Source organism: Mytilus trossulus, chromosome 10, assembly GCF_036588685.1.
Source record: "Mytilus trossulus isolate FHL-02 chromosome 10, PNRI_Mtr1.1.1.hap1, whole genome shotgun sequence".
NCBI lineage: Eukaryota > Metazoa > Mollusca > Bivalvia > Mytilida > Mytilidae > Mytilus > Mytilus trossulus.
Genome location: NC_086382.1, coordinates 13,411,766 through 13,434,590, shown reverse-complemented (window position 1 = coordinate 13,434,590; position 22,825 = coordinate 13,411,766). Strand labels below are relative to the sequence as shown.

Sequence of the window (22,825 nt, the reverse complement as noted above, 5' to 3'; positions counted from 1 at the left end):
GATTAAAACTGATGTGGAAAGGTAACACATGCCCACCGAAAGCTCTTTTTTGAGAGCCCATGTGGTCGTGTGGTCTAGCGGGACGGCTGCAGTGCAGGCGATTTGGTGTCACGATATCACAGTAGCATGGGTTCGAATCCCGGCGAGGGAAGAACCAAAAATTTGTGAAAGCAAATTTACAGATCTAACATTGTTGGGTTGATGTTTAGACGAGTTGTATATATATATATACATTTAGGTACAATTTCTAAAAACATATCAATACTTCCTTAGGAATATATGTATTTTAGATTATGCATGTTTCTATTTAAAGAGATAGATTTTAAATGGCAAGTAATTTTAGTATTGAATTATTACAATTCTGATGCAAGTTTATATTGTGTGGTCTTTATAAAACTCTGACTCCCACTTTGAGTTAATATACATGTATCATATTTGCCACGTTTACATGAAGTTTACTATTTATAGTTTTTTCCTAAGTTTGTTGCGCTATGCCTAATCTTAAAGATGAAGTTTAAGATTATAATTACATCATATTTTAATTATAATCCACTAATATTATAAATGTACATGATGTACAAGTGCATTGAAAGCTTTCAAGTTGGAATTTAAGCTATCATTGACACTAGTTGAAAGGACTGACAAGAAATATTACACAGATTAATTCGTTCTTGTCCAGAAGTCAGACTCTCATGTAATAGCAGAACAATTTTACACTCAAATTTAGAATTGGAGCGACATACATGTATAGTGTCTCATAATATATATATATGTAGAAAGATGTGTATGAGTGCTTAGTCACAATTTATAAAAGTAAACCATTATAGGTCAAGGTATGGTCTTCAACACAGAACCTAGGCTCACAACAAACCGCAAGCTATTAAGGGGGCCAAAAATTTCCAGTGTGAAATTATTCAAACGGGAAAACCAACGGTCTAATCTATATATAAAAACGAGAAAGCCTTAATAGGCTGGGTGCTGATTTTGTTTTTTTTATGTTATTGTACTTATTGTAAATATTCTACTGCTGTGTAAGATCTCTACATGAGACTTTAATAAAATAAATTTATCCTAATACATGTAATAATCTATCTTGCAATCAACTGTATGTCTGTCCATCTGTAAGTATAACAACTATTTTTGTCGCACTTTTATCGGGGACAGTTTCAAGAACCAAATATGTGTTCATACTGGTGAGCAGCTTGACAGTGATTAGTTTTATACACCCCCTCCCCCTTTTCCCCCACTCCTATATTTTTAAGTACGTGTACATTAAGGAATATTGAATATGATATACAATATAATTTGTTTACTGGTACACAAATATACTACTAATTCAATATTAAAAAAAATGCATTCATATAAACATTGTATATTGTGTATATTTATTTTAGTCTTCTATTCAACTTGTAATGTTACAATTCCTTTAATTCACAACTTATTGAATACATTTTATTAGTGGACAGTCGGTGATCAAAGGACTGACCATCAAAGATTTAAATGGTCATTTAGTTCAGTACAAATAGAGCAGTATTATAAATGAAGTGGTCTAAATGTTGGACAATATATACAGTTAACAAGGCAGATCAGATATTTAAATCTTCTTGTGGATTTTTAAGAGTGAACATGGTGAATCTAGGTGATTGTTAGCGGTTCTCTCGTAAAAATTCACTGGAAACTCAATTTATATATATATGTATTTATTACATGTATAAGTGATCATAAATTTTGGGAAACTCACTGTGACATACATGACATACAGATGTACTACATGTACTAAAGATAGAAAAATAGTATATTAAATTTTTTTTTCTAAATAAAATCCCAAAGTGAGAAACATTTCTGTGTTAGGATTTTTTTTAAAGTTCGACAGATGTTTAGATATATTTAATCCATTAATATTCCTAATTGATCCCTCAGTGGTGTCAATTTTTTTTAGGAACATTTGATTTTGCTAGGATTTCAATGAAAATCAATCTAGGTAGATATAATTTGCTGTTTCAAAATGATTGCATTGATTCCCTGTGGAAAATTAATTGTTGTCCACTAACATGACCAATTTCTTAAATTTCTTCAAATTATAAAGCTTTTGATTTTTATAAAACTTGATTTAGAAAAAATCTTATATTAAAATTAATGATGAAAAACATTTATTAGATTCATAAACTATCCTGCATTTTTACCAAACTTGGACAGAAGCTTCTTCATGTAGATAGTATCCAAAGGAATATTTTTTTAAATTTTTTTTCTCGTTTTTCTTGAGCCTGCAATTAACAGCAAAAGTAGGCGAGACACTATGTTCCCAAGAATCCTTACAATTTTATTTTTTTACATATTACCTTGTTTGTTAGGGAGCTCTCAGTTTGTTGTCCAAACTAGAGTACTATTGGTGGTAGAAAGATAACAGGTTCTGTATATGTATACCAGTAATTCATACATTATATTTCTATCTTGATTTGATAAAAGACAACATTAAAGTTGTAAGGAAAGAACACAACATCATTTTTAACTCATATCTTGATTTTCCGAGTCCATTTAGTCCTCAGAAATATTTTTGTGTGCACGAAAAATTCTTACACCAATAAGTTATTGGATCTGCACATCTGGGTACGTACATGTACACAATATGGTGATTTAATTGCCATACTCCAGTTTAATCGAAATTTATTACATATAAACACCAATAACAGAGGTTATTCTACTTAAATAAGGAGAGCATTTTAGGACAATACGATGAGAAAAGGAATTTTAGAATTAAAAAAAAATCTTTTTATATGAAAATTTTTATTTAGTTTTTATGTAAAGTAAGTTTTACAAAATATATGTAAATTCTGTCACACTCTGGAGACATATAAAGGTCTAGTTCAATTAAAAACAGACCCATAAATAAAATTGGTTGAACTAATCGGGTCATTGGCTCTTTAAGGAGACATTGTGTTCAGTTGTTACTTTTAGAACGTTTTAACAATAGGTATATGTCTAATTGTAAGGATAAATTTAAGATTAAAAAAAACTGATAAAAAGAGATATATAATAAGAATTTTATTGTGAATCAATAAGTTTTGTTCAGGTGTTAAAATCAAGATGTACTCCACTTCATAGGTGATTTTCATAATAATAATCTTTATTGCAATATTACAGCCATGATATAACAAGTAAAAAACATACATACTGTATAAGAATACAACACATAAGTAATTAACTTTATATACAATTGTAAGATTAAACATAATTATAATTATTACATATTAGAAAATAGAATAGTGGTGTGTCAATTGGAGAATTCATTTGGGCCTTTATTTTTCTTTTTTTATTTTAACATCACTGACAAGTGTTTTGCAGACATTAAAACAGTCTTCCAGCCTACACAATTTAAAGAGTTTATTTATTGAATGTGAAATCTGAGATCAAAATGTACTTTAGATGGAATAGTTTATGTCAACTTTAACAATGTCTGTGTGCCGAAAATTAAAGGATTTAAAAAAAGAAAATATGGGATATTCTTCCATCTTTTGTATCAATAGTTTTATTTATCGAACTCTGATCAAGATCTACAACCAGTACTTTATAAATGGAGTAGAGATTGTCATTAAACAGGTATGACACGTCAACAGGTGTTAAAAATGCAGGTAAATTTGTCCGTTGGGTGGAGAGGTATGCAAGTTAATAAGCTGGATAATACTTGGGTACTTGATGTTAAAAAAATTGTCAATATTGACCTCAAATTGTCAGATTTGTGTTTATAAATGTTCTATAACAAGTTTGTCAGTTGACACAAAAGATTTAATTTTAAATTAAAAACGTGTAAATATAGGTCAATATTTTACCTTATTTGAGAATTTAAGTGATTTAATGTGCACTGCATAAAAGAGGATTTAATAATTTTTACATTGGAATTTTTGTAAGTATTTAAGTATGGATAAGAAATTTGCTGAAGTGATGTAGTTCTGTGATTTGATGTAAAAATGGTTAAAATCTGATAGTCTATAACCTATATGTTATTTTATGAGTTAGTTCATAGGAAAAAAGAATCGATTGTAAAATTGGACGTATCTTTTAAATAGTTTAAAAAACATCTATAAGGTTTCTGACATAATTATGCATTGAAGCATACAACGGTATGTAAATTGATAATATTTAAATTTAGTTTTTGGTAACTATGCCTTTTTTTGTGTTCTAAGTAAACTTGCCATCTCAGTTGAACTCCTTGGTTTGGCCATATCAAGTTTATCTTACGCCACATTGCCAAAAACTATTTTTATCATTAGGATTAATAAGTCATACAAATTCAGAGAGTGCTGCAAGGGTTATTTCCAATGAAAGATTAATTATATTTGAATTTGACAGATAGATTATAATTGTAATTAATTGTTTTCTGTAAAAAAAAAAATGTTTTGGTCTGGTTGTTGTCTCTTTGGCATATATTCCCAATTTCAATTCTCAATTTATAACATACATGATACTAGTTATTCCCCGTTGGCAAGTATTTATTCCCCTTTTCCTCTCAGAAAAAATGTGATTTTTTTACACAATGTTACTTAGATTTATTAGAAGCTTTACACATTCTGATTAACCTAGAACATTTTAGTATTTATTTTTTTCCTGAAAAGAGAGATTATACATGTATATATTATGTTGATCCCATGTTGTCTGGGGTTATTTTGTCAATGCAACAGGTTGCTTTATCACTGCATTGAAGATCCATAGGTTGTCATTGGCTGTTTATAATTTGCTCTTTGGTTGAGTTGTCTCTCTGACATATATTTCCCATTTCAATTCTCAATTTTTTATAACATGCATGATACTAGTTATTCCCCTTTGACTGATCTTCAATCCCCTTTTTGTCACAGAAAATATGAGTTTTTTTACACAATGTTATTGAAGATGCTTTACATATTTCTGATTAACCTCGATAATTTTAGCATAATTGTTTTCCTTAAAAGAGAGATTATATATTATTTTGATCCTATGTTTACAATCTGTTTTTTAGCCTGGGGTTATTTTGTTAATGCAACAGGTTGCTAATTCAAAGTGTATTATTCATTGATACTACTTACATGTATATATGAGGAATTCTACCCTTAGGTAGGGAACGTATAGATTTGTTTTTCTGATACTGATTGTTTGTATGTATTTAATGTGATGACTTTGTTTGGTTGAATTTTAATGGATTGTGTGAACTTTTGATCTTGATGCAGCCAAGCATTCTTACTGGTATTTTTTTTAACGTACATTTTATACACTAGATTTCTTATTTACCTCAGGGTTACTTATTTTTACGGATTTCCTAGTAAACCGTTATTTAATTTCTCAGCTAAAAGTCCAACTGCATGGACTCAAGACACATTTATTACACAACCCAATCTAATTAAAATTAGTTCTCTGCACTTGCTCCTTGTTGTTTATATGTCATGCGTGGGAGTGTGACAAGTGCGGAGAACTTAAATTTTAACTAGATTGTTTCACAACTAGGAAATTTTCTTGAAACATCAGCATTCAATTTAAGTTGAGAAAACTTTGTACAAAAATTTATGTTGGTTTTGAATAGTGAGGAAGAGCAGCATATTGACTGTAGTTTAAATAATAAAAGTGTTTGGTAGTTCATGTAAATTCCTAATAAAAAAAAATGTAAAATAGGGAAAATGAATGACAGAAACTCACAAATTCTGATGACATTTGTAAAGAATAAGTGTATACATAATAAGTAGTTAATTTTGGTACATAATACCATGTGTACTTCCACCATTTATTGAGAATAATCAATCTAAATTAGTCCTGCAATTTCATGTTATAGTTTTTGATATTTACATGTATTTATTCACTTTGATATATCACGAAGGCAATAATTTCATAGTCAGTTGTGCGTAGAAAATGTGAAAAAAGCAATTTCTTCGTTCATTTGAAAAATGCTGTAGCTTTAAAGGTGTTTTAAATGTTATTGGTGAGTTTGATTTAATTTTAACCTTAATATTGATTAAATTTTATCAATTTTTTGAAAGAAGTAAACAACTTTAAGTAGTTTTAATGTAATTATGACAAATTGAAATTGGACCGTTTTGTATTGAATTTGTTAAGCTATATTTCAGTAATCTATCAACAGTTTTCAATAATCGCCACGTCAAGGTCACCTACATGTTGGTTAAATGATTGATCCCCTTTATCTGAATTTACAGCACTGTTGACTACATATATCGAAACACCACAGACCTATTAGCAGGAAAATAGGCAATCTTAGTCAAGTTCCTAGTCAAACACACCTTTAAAAATCATTACCTCTTGTGACAGCCCATCCCTAGATTTTCCATCATCTATCATGGAAAACTTCCTGGAATTCCATGGAATATTTTTCCATGGAATTCCATGGAGTATTGGAACCTGTTTTCCATGGAATTCCATGGAAAATAAAAAGAGGGGGAAAAAGGAAATAATAATTTTTCCATCTGAAACATTTTCCATGGAATTCCATGGAAATATTTTCCATAATGTTTTTCCATGGAATTCCATGGAAATATATTCCAGTTTCTTTTTCCATGGAATTCCATGGAAGTATTTCCATCATTTTTAATTAAAATTGATTGCTCAAATTAACCTTTTTGCAATATACCCTGTTTTACTGTACCTGTAATAATTAAGGTATAAAAACAAGGTGCCATGCTTTATCGGTTTGGTAAGGGCTTTTGAGTCTTGCACTGGTCAGTGATGAGCAATAAAACTCAACATTCATTTTAACATTTAATTCAAATTTATTTGATGTATTATAATAAATACAATACACAAGCAAAAACTTTCAAAATTGGTATATGTTTGCACAGCTTTATAAGAAGAAATTAAGGTTATAAATGTCACTTTTGTCAACACCAGGCTTAACAGATCCATCTTGTAGAACAGCATCAACCATTTTATTTGGAGTTTCATTTGATACCTAAAAATAATTTTACTGTTATAAATAAAGATATATATTCCTTAGATAATTAACTTAGTTTTGATCTGGAGTTTGCTGAAAAGATACACTTTTTTTTTTACTTTTATGGATCTATTTCTCATTTGCAACCAATTTCAACAGATCTTTATTTCATAACCAATAATGGATTATTAGTTATTATGATACACTATATACAGTTTATCTTGTTTTAATATCCAATCATTATAATTATAAGTGAAAAATCTACTATAGGTGTTTACATTATGTTATTATGTTGAACTAAAGGAGCTAGCTTGCACACATTCAAAATGGTTGAATCTAATTCAGTTTACCAAAAAATATGCTCCTAAATCCAACCGTCAATGCAAGTCATCAGAGAATAAATCTGCACTATTTGATGTCAAGAACTATTTGGAACTATTTAATCTACTTCCAATATAAATTTTACATTTTGTTCAGAAGAGAAGACATCTTTGTTTGTTGCCTGCATATCCATTGCCAGTTCAAATTTTCAATGTGTTGGGGGTTGTATGAGGAGTTATCTGATTTCCTTTAAAAGAGTCCCTATTGAATACTGTTATTTACCCATATCTTGAATATTTTATATATATTTTAATAAAAGATTATCCGTTTATTGTTTATTTACCATTTTTATATTTTAAGTAATAATAATTACACAAAATTGTATAAATCCATGTGCTACCCTACATTTGGCATCACACTATGGTCATACCACTTCCTGTTTTCAACACAAAGATGGCATTTCTTTCACTGGCTCAAATGTCTTAAGTTGCTGATAAAGAAATAATGTATGTAATTTGTTTGTACACTTTTTCCAAGACTTTCCATCTCAAAAATATTCTAAGTTAAGATTCTATAATTTGTCCATGTTAAAAATATTCTAAGTCAAGATTCCATCCTCTTTTCCATCTTAAAAATTTTCTAAGTCCACTTTCCATCCTCTTTTCCATCTACATAGATTGATTAGTTTACTTTCCATCCCATTTTCCATCCATAAAGTATTTTTTCCATGGAATTCCATGGAAAGTTTTCCATCTTATCATGGAAAATGATGGAATAAGTAACACATATAAGTTTTCCATCTGTGATGGAATATTTTTCCATGACATTCCATGGAAATCCATGGAAAAAACGAACTTTCCATCATTTTCCATCATTTTGTCATGGAAAAAGTTGAACTGCATGGAAAATCTAGGGATGGGAAGTGGCCATACAGTCCAGTAACCTTTAAATTGTCTCTAAATTTAGTTATTTTGATGATAGCCTTCACATGGTAGAACAGCTCTAGAAATTGTTCATGACACATTTAGAAATTTAGGAGTTATGCTGAAACCTAAAGAAATTTTTTGTCACTATATTTAGTTTACTTTGTTTTTATGCCTTGTCTATTATAGAAGAGGACCAATTTGTCTTTTTCTATCCATCTTTCCTGTAGTGATGAAATTTTGGTGTATGATACATGTAGTTTTGGTCACAACAACTGTTTCTTGAAATTTAGTCATGTTCGTGCACATGTTGAAAATGAAATGACTTACATTATAACTTAGGATTTTGGCTCAGATTTCAATTTATTCAAAAGAAGGCTTTTGACTCAGATTACATGCTTCATTGAACAGTGAAATCTGATGCTGTGAATTTATGTCTTATCATGCTTATTGATATATATTTTTTTTTTCTTATTTCCTATTGCAAAATGTTCTTTCGATATCTTAATAAAGTTTCAAGAAGGCAGATCAAGGTATATATTTAAGTTAACTCTGATCAAGTGATTATAGTATCTAAAATGCATGTCAGGATAATATTACAGTTTATTGCTTGACAACAGATAAGGGTATTAAATGCACAATTTGATTTGATGAAAATGACAAATTTTATTAGGTTTGCATGTGAATGTTCTTTTAAATTGCATTGTGTTTGTGTAATATACAATGCTTCACTGATCAAAGTCAAATTTATGGAAAATTTATGTAAATGAAAGATATACATATATACACAATAAAATTTGTTTAAGGATGTATTCTTCTGACTTTTAAGTCTCGTTCAGTCTCGTTGAAATCTCGTTCTTGAATTATTTCCAAAACATGTGATAGAAGTGGAAAATGTCAATGAATTTTAAAAATATAATAATTAAACATAAATCTGCGAAAAAGTTGTGTATTTATAATGAATGTTTTTTGAGTAATCAAGCTTTAAAATTTTACGACCAATCAAGTCAGTATTTTAAGACAAAATTTTGAGAAAATGGGTGAGGGATACAAAAAATGATTTTACAAGAATCCTGTACATCCCATATCATTTTGGTCTTTTTCAATTTCTTAGATATGTATTTTGTCAATCATTTATAACAAAAAAGTTTAAATTATATGCATTTTGGTCTTAAAACTGAGAAAAATCACAAAAATACAAAATTGACAGCATGGTAAATTTTACACAAAAAAGCGTCAAAATATGATAAAACTTTCTTATATTAACACCTACCTATGGTTTTTGTAAGTAATATTTATTCAGATTGGTCCACTTCATCTTTATAGAAAGTATGAAAAAAAGTCTAATTGTGGAACTGTGATTTTTTTCATGATTATGGCCAACAAATAGCTAAAAATCGATGAAAAATGGTAAAATCATCAAAATTGGGCATTTTCAAAGGGCCGTAGCAAAAAAAGAAGTGCACCACCATATGATTTTTTCTTCATCAATTATTTTGTTACAGTCTTATAAACCCAAAAATCAGGTTAAGAAAAAAAGTTTAATTCTAGAAATTTTTGGCTCCTCAGAGGTGTACATCCTTAATGTTCAAAGATTAAAAACAAATTGACATGACAACATAAAAAAAATATACTTGACATTTTTTATGGTTGATCATTTGGTGATAAAACTGACTAATCAGATTGGACCAGTTTTTGCATCGCTTGTCGTGGAAATCAAGACATATATATTGCTTTTCCAAGGTTGCAGAGAATAATGGTTGATTTTTCTGCTAAAGTAAACTACTTGTGTTAGATCATTGATATTTTCTATAAAGTTACATTAATCAGTTTGACTTAGTTTTTGAGGACCTGCCTCCATATGAACTTCATTTAATTACCAATTTTCAGTGTTCAGGTTTCTGCTTCATAATGAGGTCATGGTCTAATGACTTTCAATTATTAATTGCCAATTTTAAATGTTAAGTTTTCTGCTGTAGGTTAAGTTTGACTAAGCAACTACTTGTGATCCATGATATTTTATATTACAGCCCATTGCATTGGTAATATTTTTGGTTAGCTTGCTCGTTTACTGAATCTTGAAGTCATGATTAGGTTAGGTATACTACCCTCCTTTCGAAGATGCCTAGTCCTACAGACAGATGGATTGGTTATCTGTCGGAGTAGTGTACACTTACATGTAAAGGAGGGAAGTTTACCGGCCTAACTTATCAATGTATGACTTCTCCGTTCAGCTAGTAAGCAAGCTAGTCTAAGATATTACCTTTGCCTACACACTCAATGCAATCAGCTGTAAGTCACATTACTATCTGTACATCTCAGTTTGACGATACTTTTGAATGCATTTACTTGGTACTTCCTGTTAAATTGGATTCATTAATTGTGTTTTTTTCATTGACATAAAAAATAGCTTTTACTCAGATTACAAAAGGCATGGTTATAATTGGATGCATAACGTTTATTTATGTTCTAATTGCATAATTAAGTAGGTAGTGGTATATCAGGTATATTATGTATTGGAAGATTTATATTACTGTGACAATTTTAAAAATGACTTAAAAGTGTATCACACGATGAGAATCATTTATTTTTTACATGCACTGAAATCTGATTAACTGTTATTATAGAATCGCAATAATCTTTCCCAATACTGTTCTTGGTTTTACCTTTTCAAAACAAGAGCAGTTGATTGGATATGAACTGGTCAGCAACAGTGTTAATCAAATTTTGGTTTTATATTTTCAGAATGTTGGAGGAAGAAACCAACATGCATATTTATAGATAGAAATTAAAAGACGATTCCACCCAAACCCTCATTATGTCGATGGAAAGTTTAATAAATCTGGACACTTTAACTGAAGAAGAACGCAAGATTATCTTGTCTGTCTTGAAGAAAGATGATGAACTTAAACGGACACAAGACAAAAAAATAGGGTAATTTGATGTTTTAGTTTAGTTTAAACATATTTATTTATAGTGGATAGGGAAACAAGTTTTGCAACTTATATTAATCCCTTTCCACTTTGTGGGTGCGAGTGCTGCCTTGTAGCTGCATAAGCCTACTCTTTTTCGAAATCTACAAGGGTGTCTTTAACGTGCAAGAGATGTGGCTCTCTCTTAACACAGGCCAGCCATTTATCGTCCCCGTCCGACGGACTATCATCGTTTCCTCAAGACCATACTCGCAAATGGTGTCAAGGGAGAGCCGAAAATTGAGTTTCTGAAATTTCATGTTTTATAGATTTGATAATGGGAAAGAGAGGCAAAAGTTATCAAAGGGACGTTAAAGCTCATAAGTGGAAAATTAGCTGACAATTCCATGGCAAAAAATGAAAAGAACCATTAGACAACCAAAAGTACATGCACAAAACACAACATAAAAAACGAAAAACTAAGCAACAACAGCTAGTCTTTAAAAGAGAGGCGAAAATTACCAAATGGACATCCAAACTCATAAGTTAAAAATTAACTCACAAAACCATGAGAAAGACAAAAAGACAAACAAACAGTATACAAAATATAGCATTGGTTGTTAAATTAACTGACAATGCCATGCCAAAAAAAAAACATATACAAGACACAGCAGAGTTGAGTGCAAGAAGGTAAATGCTCAATTGGCATTATACAACAGGTCTTTAAAATTTTAGAAGATTATATATGGACTTGGTGATTGCTCAGCATAGACAAAAGTGATTGAAATCTAAAACTGTACTGACTTACAGGAATTTAAATCTTAGATACATGCATTGATCATGAGGGTTGACATCACAAATATATTCTACATTACAAACTTCTGTGTGTTGCATATTTTTCGAGAATTTCGGAGGTAAAGCTGAACCATATATTTAAACATTCAATTACTTATGTATTTTCTATTTTGTTGTATACAGACTTCAACAAAACCACCATATCAGATATCCACGAAAATATTTTCTCAATCCACAAAATTTGGAACCCATGATAATAAATGAATCCACTGTATGCCTATGATATACATTTATTTCATTTATGTGTGTGTCTCGAGTCAGGAACTGTTTTAGTGACAAATTTTGGGTTAAGAATTAAGAATATGGTGTTCAAATATATATTTTATCTTTGATGGTGTCTTTTGAACTCATTCACAACTCATTTAGTCATTTCAGGTATGCTGTATGTTACTGCTCCTCTACTGATTAAGAAATTTTCAAGTGTTTATTATGGGGTGAAATAGGGTTGCTGTTGCATTTAAGTTTATTTAATCAAGATTTCAGTTTATATTATTGTGTTGCCATAAGTGTGATTTGATATATATCTTTTCATATTGTAATTCCACTTATGCTTCTGTACAAATGTACATGTATTCTAAGAATATTTATTATACAAGTATTTTCTTTCTAAAAAATGAAATTGTGTCTGCTCTTGTTGATAATTTACATGTAATTGAAATTTCTCATATTTCATCAGAATGATGTAACATACAGGTTTAATGTCCTATTCTGAATAGACTGTTAAATATTTGGTTTATGGTGAAAAGTAAAAATTATTGTTGTGAAAAGGACACCTGTTTTGTGATCACAATTTCATGTGTTATAAACATGATAAACTTTTGACTGAATGTTTAAAAATTATATGAAATTTCTGTTTGAAGAGGGTAATATATTATTGTGGGGTTTTTTTTGCTCTTTGTTTTTTTTGGTGTTTTGGTGACTAGTTTATTCATCGTTTCTTAGAAATGATTACAATTTTTGGAAGAACAGTTAGGTAGTTACATTGGCACTTTAAAAGAATCATTTTTTTTCAAATTTCAATTATTTTTCTTATTACTTGTATATGTCATGAATGAAGCAGGTTTTCCTGGTCCCTATTTCATCACCTTATTCTTTCTTTAATGTCCAAATTATTACTTTAGACCAGAAATTAACATAGTATTTTGACTAATTTCACGTTCTGTGAATTTACAGTGCCAATTTGAATTAAGTCCAAAATGTTTCAGAGGGACTTCATTTTGTAACCTTCCTATTGGTCAGAGAACACAATTAATTCGTAGTGCATTTCTTTTAGAACATAAATGAAGATTGAAAAAATCCCACCTGCGCTTTCTCAATGAATTTTTACAGTGTGTTGTACTATTTTTGGGACAAATAATATCAAAATTGTAGAAAACTTCATCGCCTCTAACTCAAAATATGGACAATTTTGTGTTTAGGGTGTCTTGAAATCTTTTGACAGCTTCCAAAGTGCTTATTTTTAACCTTTTTCAGCTGGACCTAATTACTACTTTCCTGTAAAATTCTGAACCCAAATTCTTTTACAGTATAATTCCCCCCCCCCCCCACACTTACAATTTGAGGCATTAAACATGGAGAAATAAATTTGGAAGGGGTATAAAAATTAATGGCAAGTAATCCACTGTTAACACTAGGGACTATATTCGTGAACAACGAAAATCAAGGGACGACAATTGTGATCTCAGACCTATTGATAGAATAGGCTTAAACACATAAGGGGACTGATGGGGCCAAAGGCTGCAAAGGAAACCTTGCTTATGTTCCACTTGACAGTAAACTTTTTTTTATGCTTTTATTACGCACTGTGTATAAGATGATGCACCTTAAATGCATAATAATGATATGCACAAGTTCATACAATCCTGTTATATAATTAGCAGTATTGTTGAATGAAATGTTTTATATACATAATGTAAACACTGCTAGTTAATCTTTTAAGTAAATACTTGGGATAGTTGGACAGTACAATATGTCACGGGAAATAATAATAAATACCAAACGACCACATAATCTTTTTATCAATAGGTATTAAATCGATTTTTTTTCGTTAAATCGTAATTTCCAAAGAATCACTATGTGTGATGTATATATTTATTTTCTTTTTCATTCATATGTGGATAATTATATTGAGGAATTTATCTATAATAGATTCAATTGAGGTGAAACTTATTTGAATTAATATTTTATTGCCTATAGGTCATATTCTGGTGTCAATGTCACGCTTGAGAGAACTTAGTATGGGTGTTTTAATGTTATGATTTAGTTTTTTTTTTGCCTATAACTCTAAATATTATTAAGGATAATGTATTAAGGTCATTGAACACTGCAGAAGTCAAATTGAATTGTCACATTGTAAAAAGCAATTGCTAAAAAAATACTTGTTCTTTGATCAAATTAGTTTTCACTTCGACCATTGTTGACTCATTTTATTGTAAAATAAAATTTGAATCAGATAATGTACTTATATTCTTGGGGTTCTTAATCCTCATATGGCCTTTTAAATTCTTTGATCCAAGCTGATGAGTCCTCTGTAGATGAAACCTGCATCTTGTGTACAGAGTTATAATCCTGATATCTGTTAAATTTATTAAAGAAATAACATCTTCAAGCAAATAGCTTGTATTTATGTTACCCTTGACTACCTGAGCAATATGAGGATGACCATTTTTTTCACTGCTTTTTCAAGATTTTTAAAAATAATTGTTCATGTTAATGGATAGTTAACAATTGGTTAGCATACATTGTAAAACATGAAAGCAGATTAAATGCAAAACATGAAGGGTAAATAAAATTAACTATAATATCTGATATTTAAATACTGGGAAAAAAATCCTGTTCGACATAAAAAGCTTATATTTATATCAGTGAAATAAATTACAAAGATAATTGTGTGTGAAGTATTGCAATTACATGTATATTGTATATTTTTTAATGAATGATAGTTAATGAATGGTAAATCATAATTATACAAGATTATATAATAACTTTTGTAATTACCAGTGATTAAAGGCAAATTACTGCCTTCATCTCATTGCCGGCCTTAACATAAACCAGGACTATGGTTTCTTTTTTGAATTGTTACATATTATGTCATCCCAGGATATTTGATAGCTTACTTATAATATACAGTATGGTTTTGCTCATTGTTGAAGGTCGTATGATGATCTTTTGGTTTATTTTAAATCCTTGTCCTTTGGTCTTTTGTTGATATTTGTCTCATTGTCAAACATTTCCATACATCTTACTTTACACTTTTTACCTTGGACAAGTCAAGTTATTCATCCAAGGACAAGTAGTATACAACTACCTAATGCTTCAATTGATTTATATGTGTATGGGGATCCTACAATGAAGGTTATCACAGGACATTATATCTACTATGAAGTGAAAGAGAGACACAAATATTAAATTGACCGATATTTATAGATTATCGTTGATCATCTCAACGAGATTGATTTTCTTGCTTGAGCTGGAACAGCCAAAGTGAGAAAAGCAATCGAGTTGAGATGACCAATGATAATCTATTTATCGCTATTTTACCTATGACGATGTTGTCAATTTCATCATGTCAATTTCGTTAGCAACGCCACGTGGCCTCCTTAGTTTTTAGTGATAATTTTTCCATCTCAAGTGAGAAGCATGATATGAAAATTATCACAAAAAAAGATCAAAAGAAAAATGCACAAAATATCAATAAATATTTTTATCGAACAAATACCATTTGTAGGATTTAAAATTATTGATAAAACAGTTACGTGCAGACATTTATGATACAAAAATTCCTTCTTTCACTGAATGATACACTTTTTTACTGCATTTCAAAACAACACCAGCTGCTGGTAAAAAATTTTAAAATTTTATGATTAAAATTGATCTTGAGTTTATATACTGTTTTGTTAGTGACCAACAATATATTTGTCTCCAAAAGATTATTTGTAAAAATGATTGGTGTTGTTTGAATGAATGGGAAAATGACACTAATTGTTGACCTTTCAATGCTGAGGCAAGTATTGGTCATCATATGACTATAAACTATGTAAATATTCAACCACTGTTAATTCAGAAACTATTGCAAAAGATGTGATAGGATTATAATCCCAACAATTTGAACTCGCATTTTGAATTGTTTTATGAGTTAAACAGGATTTTTCTCAATATCGCAATAATTAAAATTGTCACCTTAAGTCTGAAATGACAAAATCACCAAAAAAAAATGCATGCAATAATTTCTGAATTTACAGTATTTATATTTTGTATCTGCATTTTGCATATGACACATTGTATGAAATAAACAGAATTATGTATTTTCTTTCAGGCATCTGAAGTTAGAAATCCAAGCAATTCGCATGAAAAGTGTGCTACGGAATGGGGATGACTTGTCCAAAATCTGTGCCAGGTGTCATGCAGAGCTGGGATTTCTCTTCAATCGTGGTGACCCTTGTCCAAAGTGTCATTTTCGTGTGTGTCGAGCATGTCAAGAACAAGGGCTTGCAGGCACATGGTTGTGTACATTATGCCATAAGCAAAGGTATAGTTTATCTAAAATAAAAGATTTATTGATTAATACACCTTATCGCTATTTGTCTGCCATTACTGGCAATCACATAGGTTTCTATTAAATTTTGATGTTATGATACAACACATCTGACGCCACAATGGAAAAGTGATATTCTCAGGTCAACATGGACAGATTTCAAAATAGTCTGGTAAGGTGTATTGTAGGTAGCTAAATGTCCAACAACAATTTATCTCAATAATTTTATAAACAAGAATGGTGAAATGAAATTACAATTTAAGAACCTGGAAAACCCCTCTAAATTTTGGTTTGGTAGAAAGTTTTAAAATTCATGACTTCAATTTCACAAATTCTGTTTTTGTTTAACAACAATTTATTTGCAAAGTCTTTGAAACGATGAAAGGGGTATGATTTTTGTTGACCTGTTTTTTTAAGAAGAAGTCAATGGCTATGACTTAAGCCTGACAGAAACAATAAGAAAGTTAATCATTGTAATGTTTGCAATTGTGAACAACAAGCATGTTTACAGTCAAATAGTTAAAATTAATTTATGTCTTGATACCATCCTCAAAAATAAATGTTCATCATGGAAAAAAATCTGCTTTTAAGCTTAAACGAGTGAAAACCCGGGTATTTTGGGAAAGATGAAAAAAGCAAACAATGAAGGGCTTCGTTTGTGCAGATTTTCCATTGATACTACTTTTCAACTTGTGACCTTGGTCGCTTTTATGCACTGTTTATATACATTTTGTAATGTAGAATGTTAACTCTAGCATAGAATTTTAGTATTCAATGATTGAGTGAACTTTAATTGCTCTCTTTAAATGTGTGAATTATTTTTCATTACCTTTTAAATCTTTACATAAGGAAAGCTTCAAATTTCTTCACCTAAGGGAGATAACTCAAATTAATATTCAGAATTATTCTAATAAATGAGATGTGATATTTCAGGCAGTTGAAATTTTTTATGGAAGAATGGAATAAGAAAGGAAAGACTGCTAAAAAGACAGGTACTGACCTGGTCAAGGCCTCTATGGTCAAACAAAGAAGTAAGTACATATGTGTTGGTGTAGATATATTGTAGTCGAGCTTTAAGGCAGTCAAGAAATTTTGGAGTTCCTAAGAAGCTGCCAACCTTCTTAAAAAAAAGAGTGTATTCAGTTTTCCAGAGAGAAAATCCATTTATATTTAAGCAATGAGTATTGTGGGCAGACGGTTCTATGTTGACAATTTTCACTTTTGTTGTTCTGAAGTTATGGTCCTTGTTTGACTGAAAAATAGGCACAGAACTTTGCAGGTCAAATGAGCTTGAAAGTGCTGTCAAGTTGATAGCTATTTCTTGATTACAGTTATTCTCGTTACTTTGATGTAGTTATATGGATTGGTTCAGAAATAAAGTTGGAAGAACTCAAACTTAAAAGATAAACAAATAAACCTTTAAACTTAAGTTAAATCAGAAACTCAAATAGAACATGTTTAAGGCTCTCTAGACGTGAATCATCCAAGTTGGTTTATTTGGAATTGAATAAGGCTCCAGCAAAGAATTGTTAATGCTAATGTGGCCTCTTAAAAGTTGATATAAGAACTGAACATTTAAAGGGGACAATTCATGAAAATGAAATTCTTTGATTTGAGGCCTTCTTGCTATAGAGAGGTATACAGCAAAGAATCTTTGCTGCTGCTTTGTACAAAAAAGAGGAAATTTGATGCAGGGAATATCTTATTAAAAAAGCAAAGGTTTACAATAATTAAAGAACAGAAAATTAATGCATTTATTTGTAAAGCTTTAGTAAAAAGTAAGGCTTGCTAAAAGACCATCAGTACTAAATATAAGTACAGTTTTCAGTTTTGGAAATTTTACTAGGGGCTTCATAATTAATTCTTTCTTATTCTCAAATCTAAGGGAGAGATTAAAAAGTATTGGAAATTTGATTAGAAATTAGTATTATAAGGTTATGCACCTATGATTTTAATTATCTATATTGCAGTTATTAATCAATTCCCATTGATTACTTTTCATCAGAAATTGTAGAAATAGATTTTGTTTCAGAATTTATGATGAACTTTGTATTTTTAAAGCATTATATAGTTCTAAGCAGATTAAATTAAGTAAATATTTGATTATAAAGTTTTGGTGCCTGATATCGATGAATTTTAAATGAATATTTAATTAAACAGATCTGATAAAGATGATGTAATCATGTTAGCTAAACAGATTGATGTAACAATTTTGAGATGTAAAGAAATTTGAAAACAAAATTGATTGAAAATTTTGTAATGCACTTCCCTTTATGAGTTATTTGCTTTTCACCAATCCACTGTGACCAACTTACTCATCTCCAACTAAAGTTTATTGGTTATATTTTATAGAAAAGTTGAAAAACTGATGACAAAAATTGTAATACTGATGACTAACTATTATAGGCCTAGTTAATTGGTAAGAGGTTGGAAAAGGGGGACAAACACACTCTCATTGTGGACAGGTATAAAACAAAGTTTACCTGAAAGGAGTAGGGACAATATGGCCCTTATTTGGCCCAAAAATTACTGCAAATTTAAAAGTTATCATACATACTATTTAATTACTGACAACTTGACTAAGGTACACAGCATTCAGAAAAACAAAACAAATTTGACACTGAACAAGTTACCATGGCAACAAATCATGACTTTGTTTGCATATTTTGTAAAATTTTGTGATTTTCCTTGTTTTTTCATCAAGTTTTTAGTTTAATTTAGATTGAAAAAGTATGTGCTCACCCAAGAAACAACTTTATATTTGGTGAGATAATGTTAATAGCTAAAATAAAAGCTTCTGTTTAATTATTTTGTTGTTTCTTGGCTGCGCAGGATGTTACCACAACCAAAATAAAGATAGAAAACTTCATAAATTCTGTATTTTTCAGTGTTTTTTGTAAAAGGAGTACATATTATGACACAATTGTGAAGTCATCAGATAAAAATCTTGATGTTTTTTATTTATATTTCTTGACTCTTTGCATTTCTTAACATAATTTGCCAATTTGAAAACTTTATCAAACATTTTATTTTCTTGGGCTAAAACCAGGCCTTTATGCCCCTACTCCTTTGGGAAATAAGAAAATATCTTAAGAAAGCATCACTAAATGAAGCAATTTATCATTAGACAAACCTCCTTTTTATGTGATTTTTTTCAAATATAGTTAAGAAAATTCTTAGTTTTATACAGAAGTTACATCACAGTTTTGTACTTGATCACAGACATGTTTTTTTTTATATCACCTGACAAATTATTTTATAATTACTCTTAAGACATATAGGCTGGCAAATCCATTATACCGATAAAATGCAGACTTTCCTATTAAGATATGATGTAGCCATTGATCTTTTTTGTATAAGTCATTCTATCCATAAAACAACAGAAACTGTGCCATATGATGACCTATAATTGCTCAAATCCATTTATTTTGTCTCCTTGGCAATCAAACCATACATATCCTTATTTTATGATGTCTGCTCCATGGGAAGTAATTAAATAAAGTTCTTAATTTTTGTGAATTTCTAAAATATCTCTTCTGTTTACTATAGAATCAGAAATCCATCATTCCATTCTATTATAGACAGTATCTTTATTTAGTTAAGGTAATACACAGACAATGTGTCTGCAATTACAGAATTCACAGGAATTATTGATAATATCTGTAGAAATACAATCATGATATCCTTATCAGGCTAGGCATTATTGAATATAGATATTAATTATGTGAAAGCAGCTTGCTAACAATTCCTAATTCTGTGAAGCTTAGCAAGGTTTTGATACATACCACTACGCTTGTCAGTTTGGATAATAATTCTCGTCATTTTTGCTCTATTGAGAGCTAATATAGATTTATATTCCTAGATCAAGTAATCAATGTAACATGCATCTCCAAACAATTACGACCCGTCTCCGTCTAACGTATAATTGATTACTGACAACATTCAGTGCAGCTTGCACTTCCAAGAGTGTCGTAACATTGTCCTGATGGTATCTCCCGTAGATGAATATTGATTAAATCGGTGAAGAGTAATCAACGATTCTTACTTTTACTTTTAAATATGGGATGATAGCAATATGTTTTTGTTCATCATTTTAAAGTGGTGATTAGTTGTATTTTAATGTATTAATGGTAATGCTTGGTTTTAAGCATGCTGGAGAGGTTTCGGATGTTAATTCTGGAGGCTGCGGCATCGTCAGGTAATAACAATGTTGTCATATGTTGTCCTAGATGTAATTTGGTTTATTTTATAGATGTAGTTCGGTTTCCATTACAGGATAGTGCTATTGATTTTGTGTTTTTGTTGTCATGTTTATTTTTAGTTGTTAACCCAATATTGCTTTTCTTTTAATTAGTAAAAACACATTTATTTTCTGTTTAAGGGATTATTTGCACCATTCATTTTTGCATATATTTTTTTTGTAAATATCTAGGTTTTTCATTCAGTATTTTTTAGTACTCTATAAATATGTTAATTTTTTTTTGTCAAAGATGATTAAATCTTTAGAATAACTAAAATTATGCATATAAAAAAAAATTAAGCCTGAAAGAATGGAAACATAAAAGTTTGGTTTTCTGATATAGGCCTCAGTCATTTTCAGTTCTTAAAATATCTTTTCCCTGTTTTATGTTTACCCTTTTTTCCTATCAATATTGTATGTTATTATTTCAGAATCTTTTATCAAGTTACATGTTTTAAAATTTGAACAGAGGGTATTTGCATCCACCAAAAATTCCAAACCTCAGGTAGTGAGTGTCAATAATTCCTTATTTACATGTTTGTAATTGCATGACATATAGTGAAAAATAGTCCAGGGTGTTTGTTGTTGTTATTTATGCATAAGGTCAATATTAAATTAGGAAATAAACCAGCTTTTCCAGGATTTTAATCGCTCATGTGAGACTGAAGTATTTCATGCTCATTATTTATTAACATAGTAAAGTGAGTAAACATGACCGCGTCTGCTTTCTTTGTCTATAAATCTACTTATCCTCATTTGTTCAAACTCATCAAATATTTATTATAATGTTTCATTTATCTGCTAATTATATGGGTCTAGTACATTGAATATATTCCATTGACTTAAAAGATGGAAGATTTTCTATCAAGATATTATTTTTTCAGAATCTAGGATGAGCAGTTTGTACCCAGATTGCTTTTTTATCTGTAAAAATATTCAAATGATATTTCTTGAACCTTGGAATGTAACATTTAAAAATCAATACAAAATGATGGCAATAATTGTATTGAAATTATCATAAAAGAAAAATCAGGACAAAAAATATTAAGGTTAATGCTCTGAGGAAACGCAAAAAAAAGCATTGTATAGACATGATAAAATAATTGGAATCAATCTCTCTGTGGTATGAAGTTATTAGGGGTTTCGAAGACATCACCGCTCAGTGTTTTTTTCTTTTTCAAACTTTTTAAAGTTCAAATGGATAAATCTTTCCCTATGTTTTTTATCAATAATTATCATGTTGTGCACTTAAGTTTGTCACTAAGGGTGAAGAGATGAAGTGTTCCATCAATTTATTTGTTCATTGCTGTTCAAAAATGGCAGAAGTTTGGTGACAAAAACTTACCATGCACTTACAGGGGAAAACATTTTTTTAGCCAAAAAAATACTGGGATACTTTTATTATGGTATCTATGATGAGTTTATTTATACCTTAATAGAATATGGATGTCATTGATTCCAACATTGATACAAGAGTGGTTTATTGTACAATAAATATGGATATCATAGACAAATACACTGCTGAATACAATATAGAGCTTTTTAAAACTATGGATTATTTTTAAATTCTAAGCATGATATTGAATAGAATTTCAAATACATGTAATTGACTAATTTAGATAATATAAATTTTTATAACAACTTATGATACCATGTGTAAACATATAAATCACTTGAAGTGAACATTCATGTACAAGTAGGTGTAAATTCAGAGTAATCTATACAGCTATTATATTAAATGATTGTGGATACCTAAAATTAGAAGATAATAGTATTGTATTGGCCGAGTTGCAGGCTTCAAATTAATGGCTATTTTGATGTTTGCAAATTGCATCTATTGAATTAGATGCTTTTAAAGAAGCTCCAAATTTCATGACAAAAATGAATTTACTGACTTCTAAAAGTGTTCGGTCATCTCCATGAATTCCAATATTGTCTCAAGGACCAGGGACCATATTCTATAATGTGATAGACTTTTTGTTATCTTTTTCATAATAACCATATAAAAAAAATAGCAAGGGTTAATAAAAAAAATTGAAAGTCTAATAAAAACCAGTATACCATGGCCCAAATAGCAACTTGAGACTAAAGCATGCATTCTGGGAGGGTCATGTGACAACTCAAGCTCTAAGGGTG

General features: G+C 29.8%; 1 protein-coding gene across 5 annotated transcripts in view; it reads left to right on the top strand.

Moving 5' to 3' along the window:
• Positions 1–22,825, top strand: part of LOC134686881 (uncharacterized) — a 58,394-nt gene that overhangs the window by 6,385 nt on the left and 29,184 nt on the right. For 3 of the 5 annotated variants that reach the window (XM_063546708.1, XM_063546709.1, XM_063546706.1), the window contains exons 3-5: positions 10,894–11,082; positions 16,231–16,443; positions 17,383–17,480. In XM_063546708.1, coding sequence (XP_063402778.1) covers positions 10,967–11,082; positions 16,231–16,443; positions 17,383–17,480 — 427 coding nt within the window. In that variant the 5' untranslated portion in view covers positions 10,894–10,966. Of the gene's footprint in view, positions 1–3,537; positions 3,630–10,893; positions 11,083–16,230; positions 16,444–17,382; positions 17,481–20,507; positions 20,648–22,825 lie in introns of those variants that run through there. The other 2 variants (XM_063546707.1, XM_063546711.1) reach the window with 2 other exon arrangements.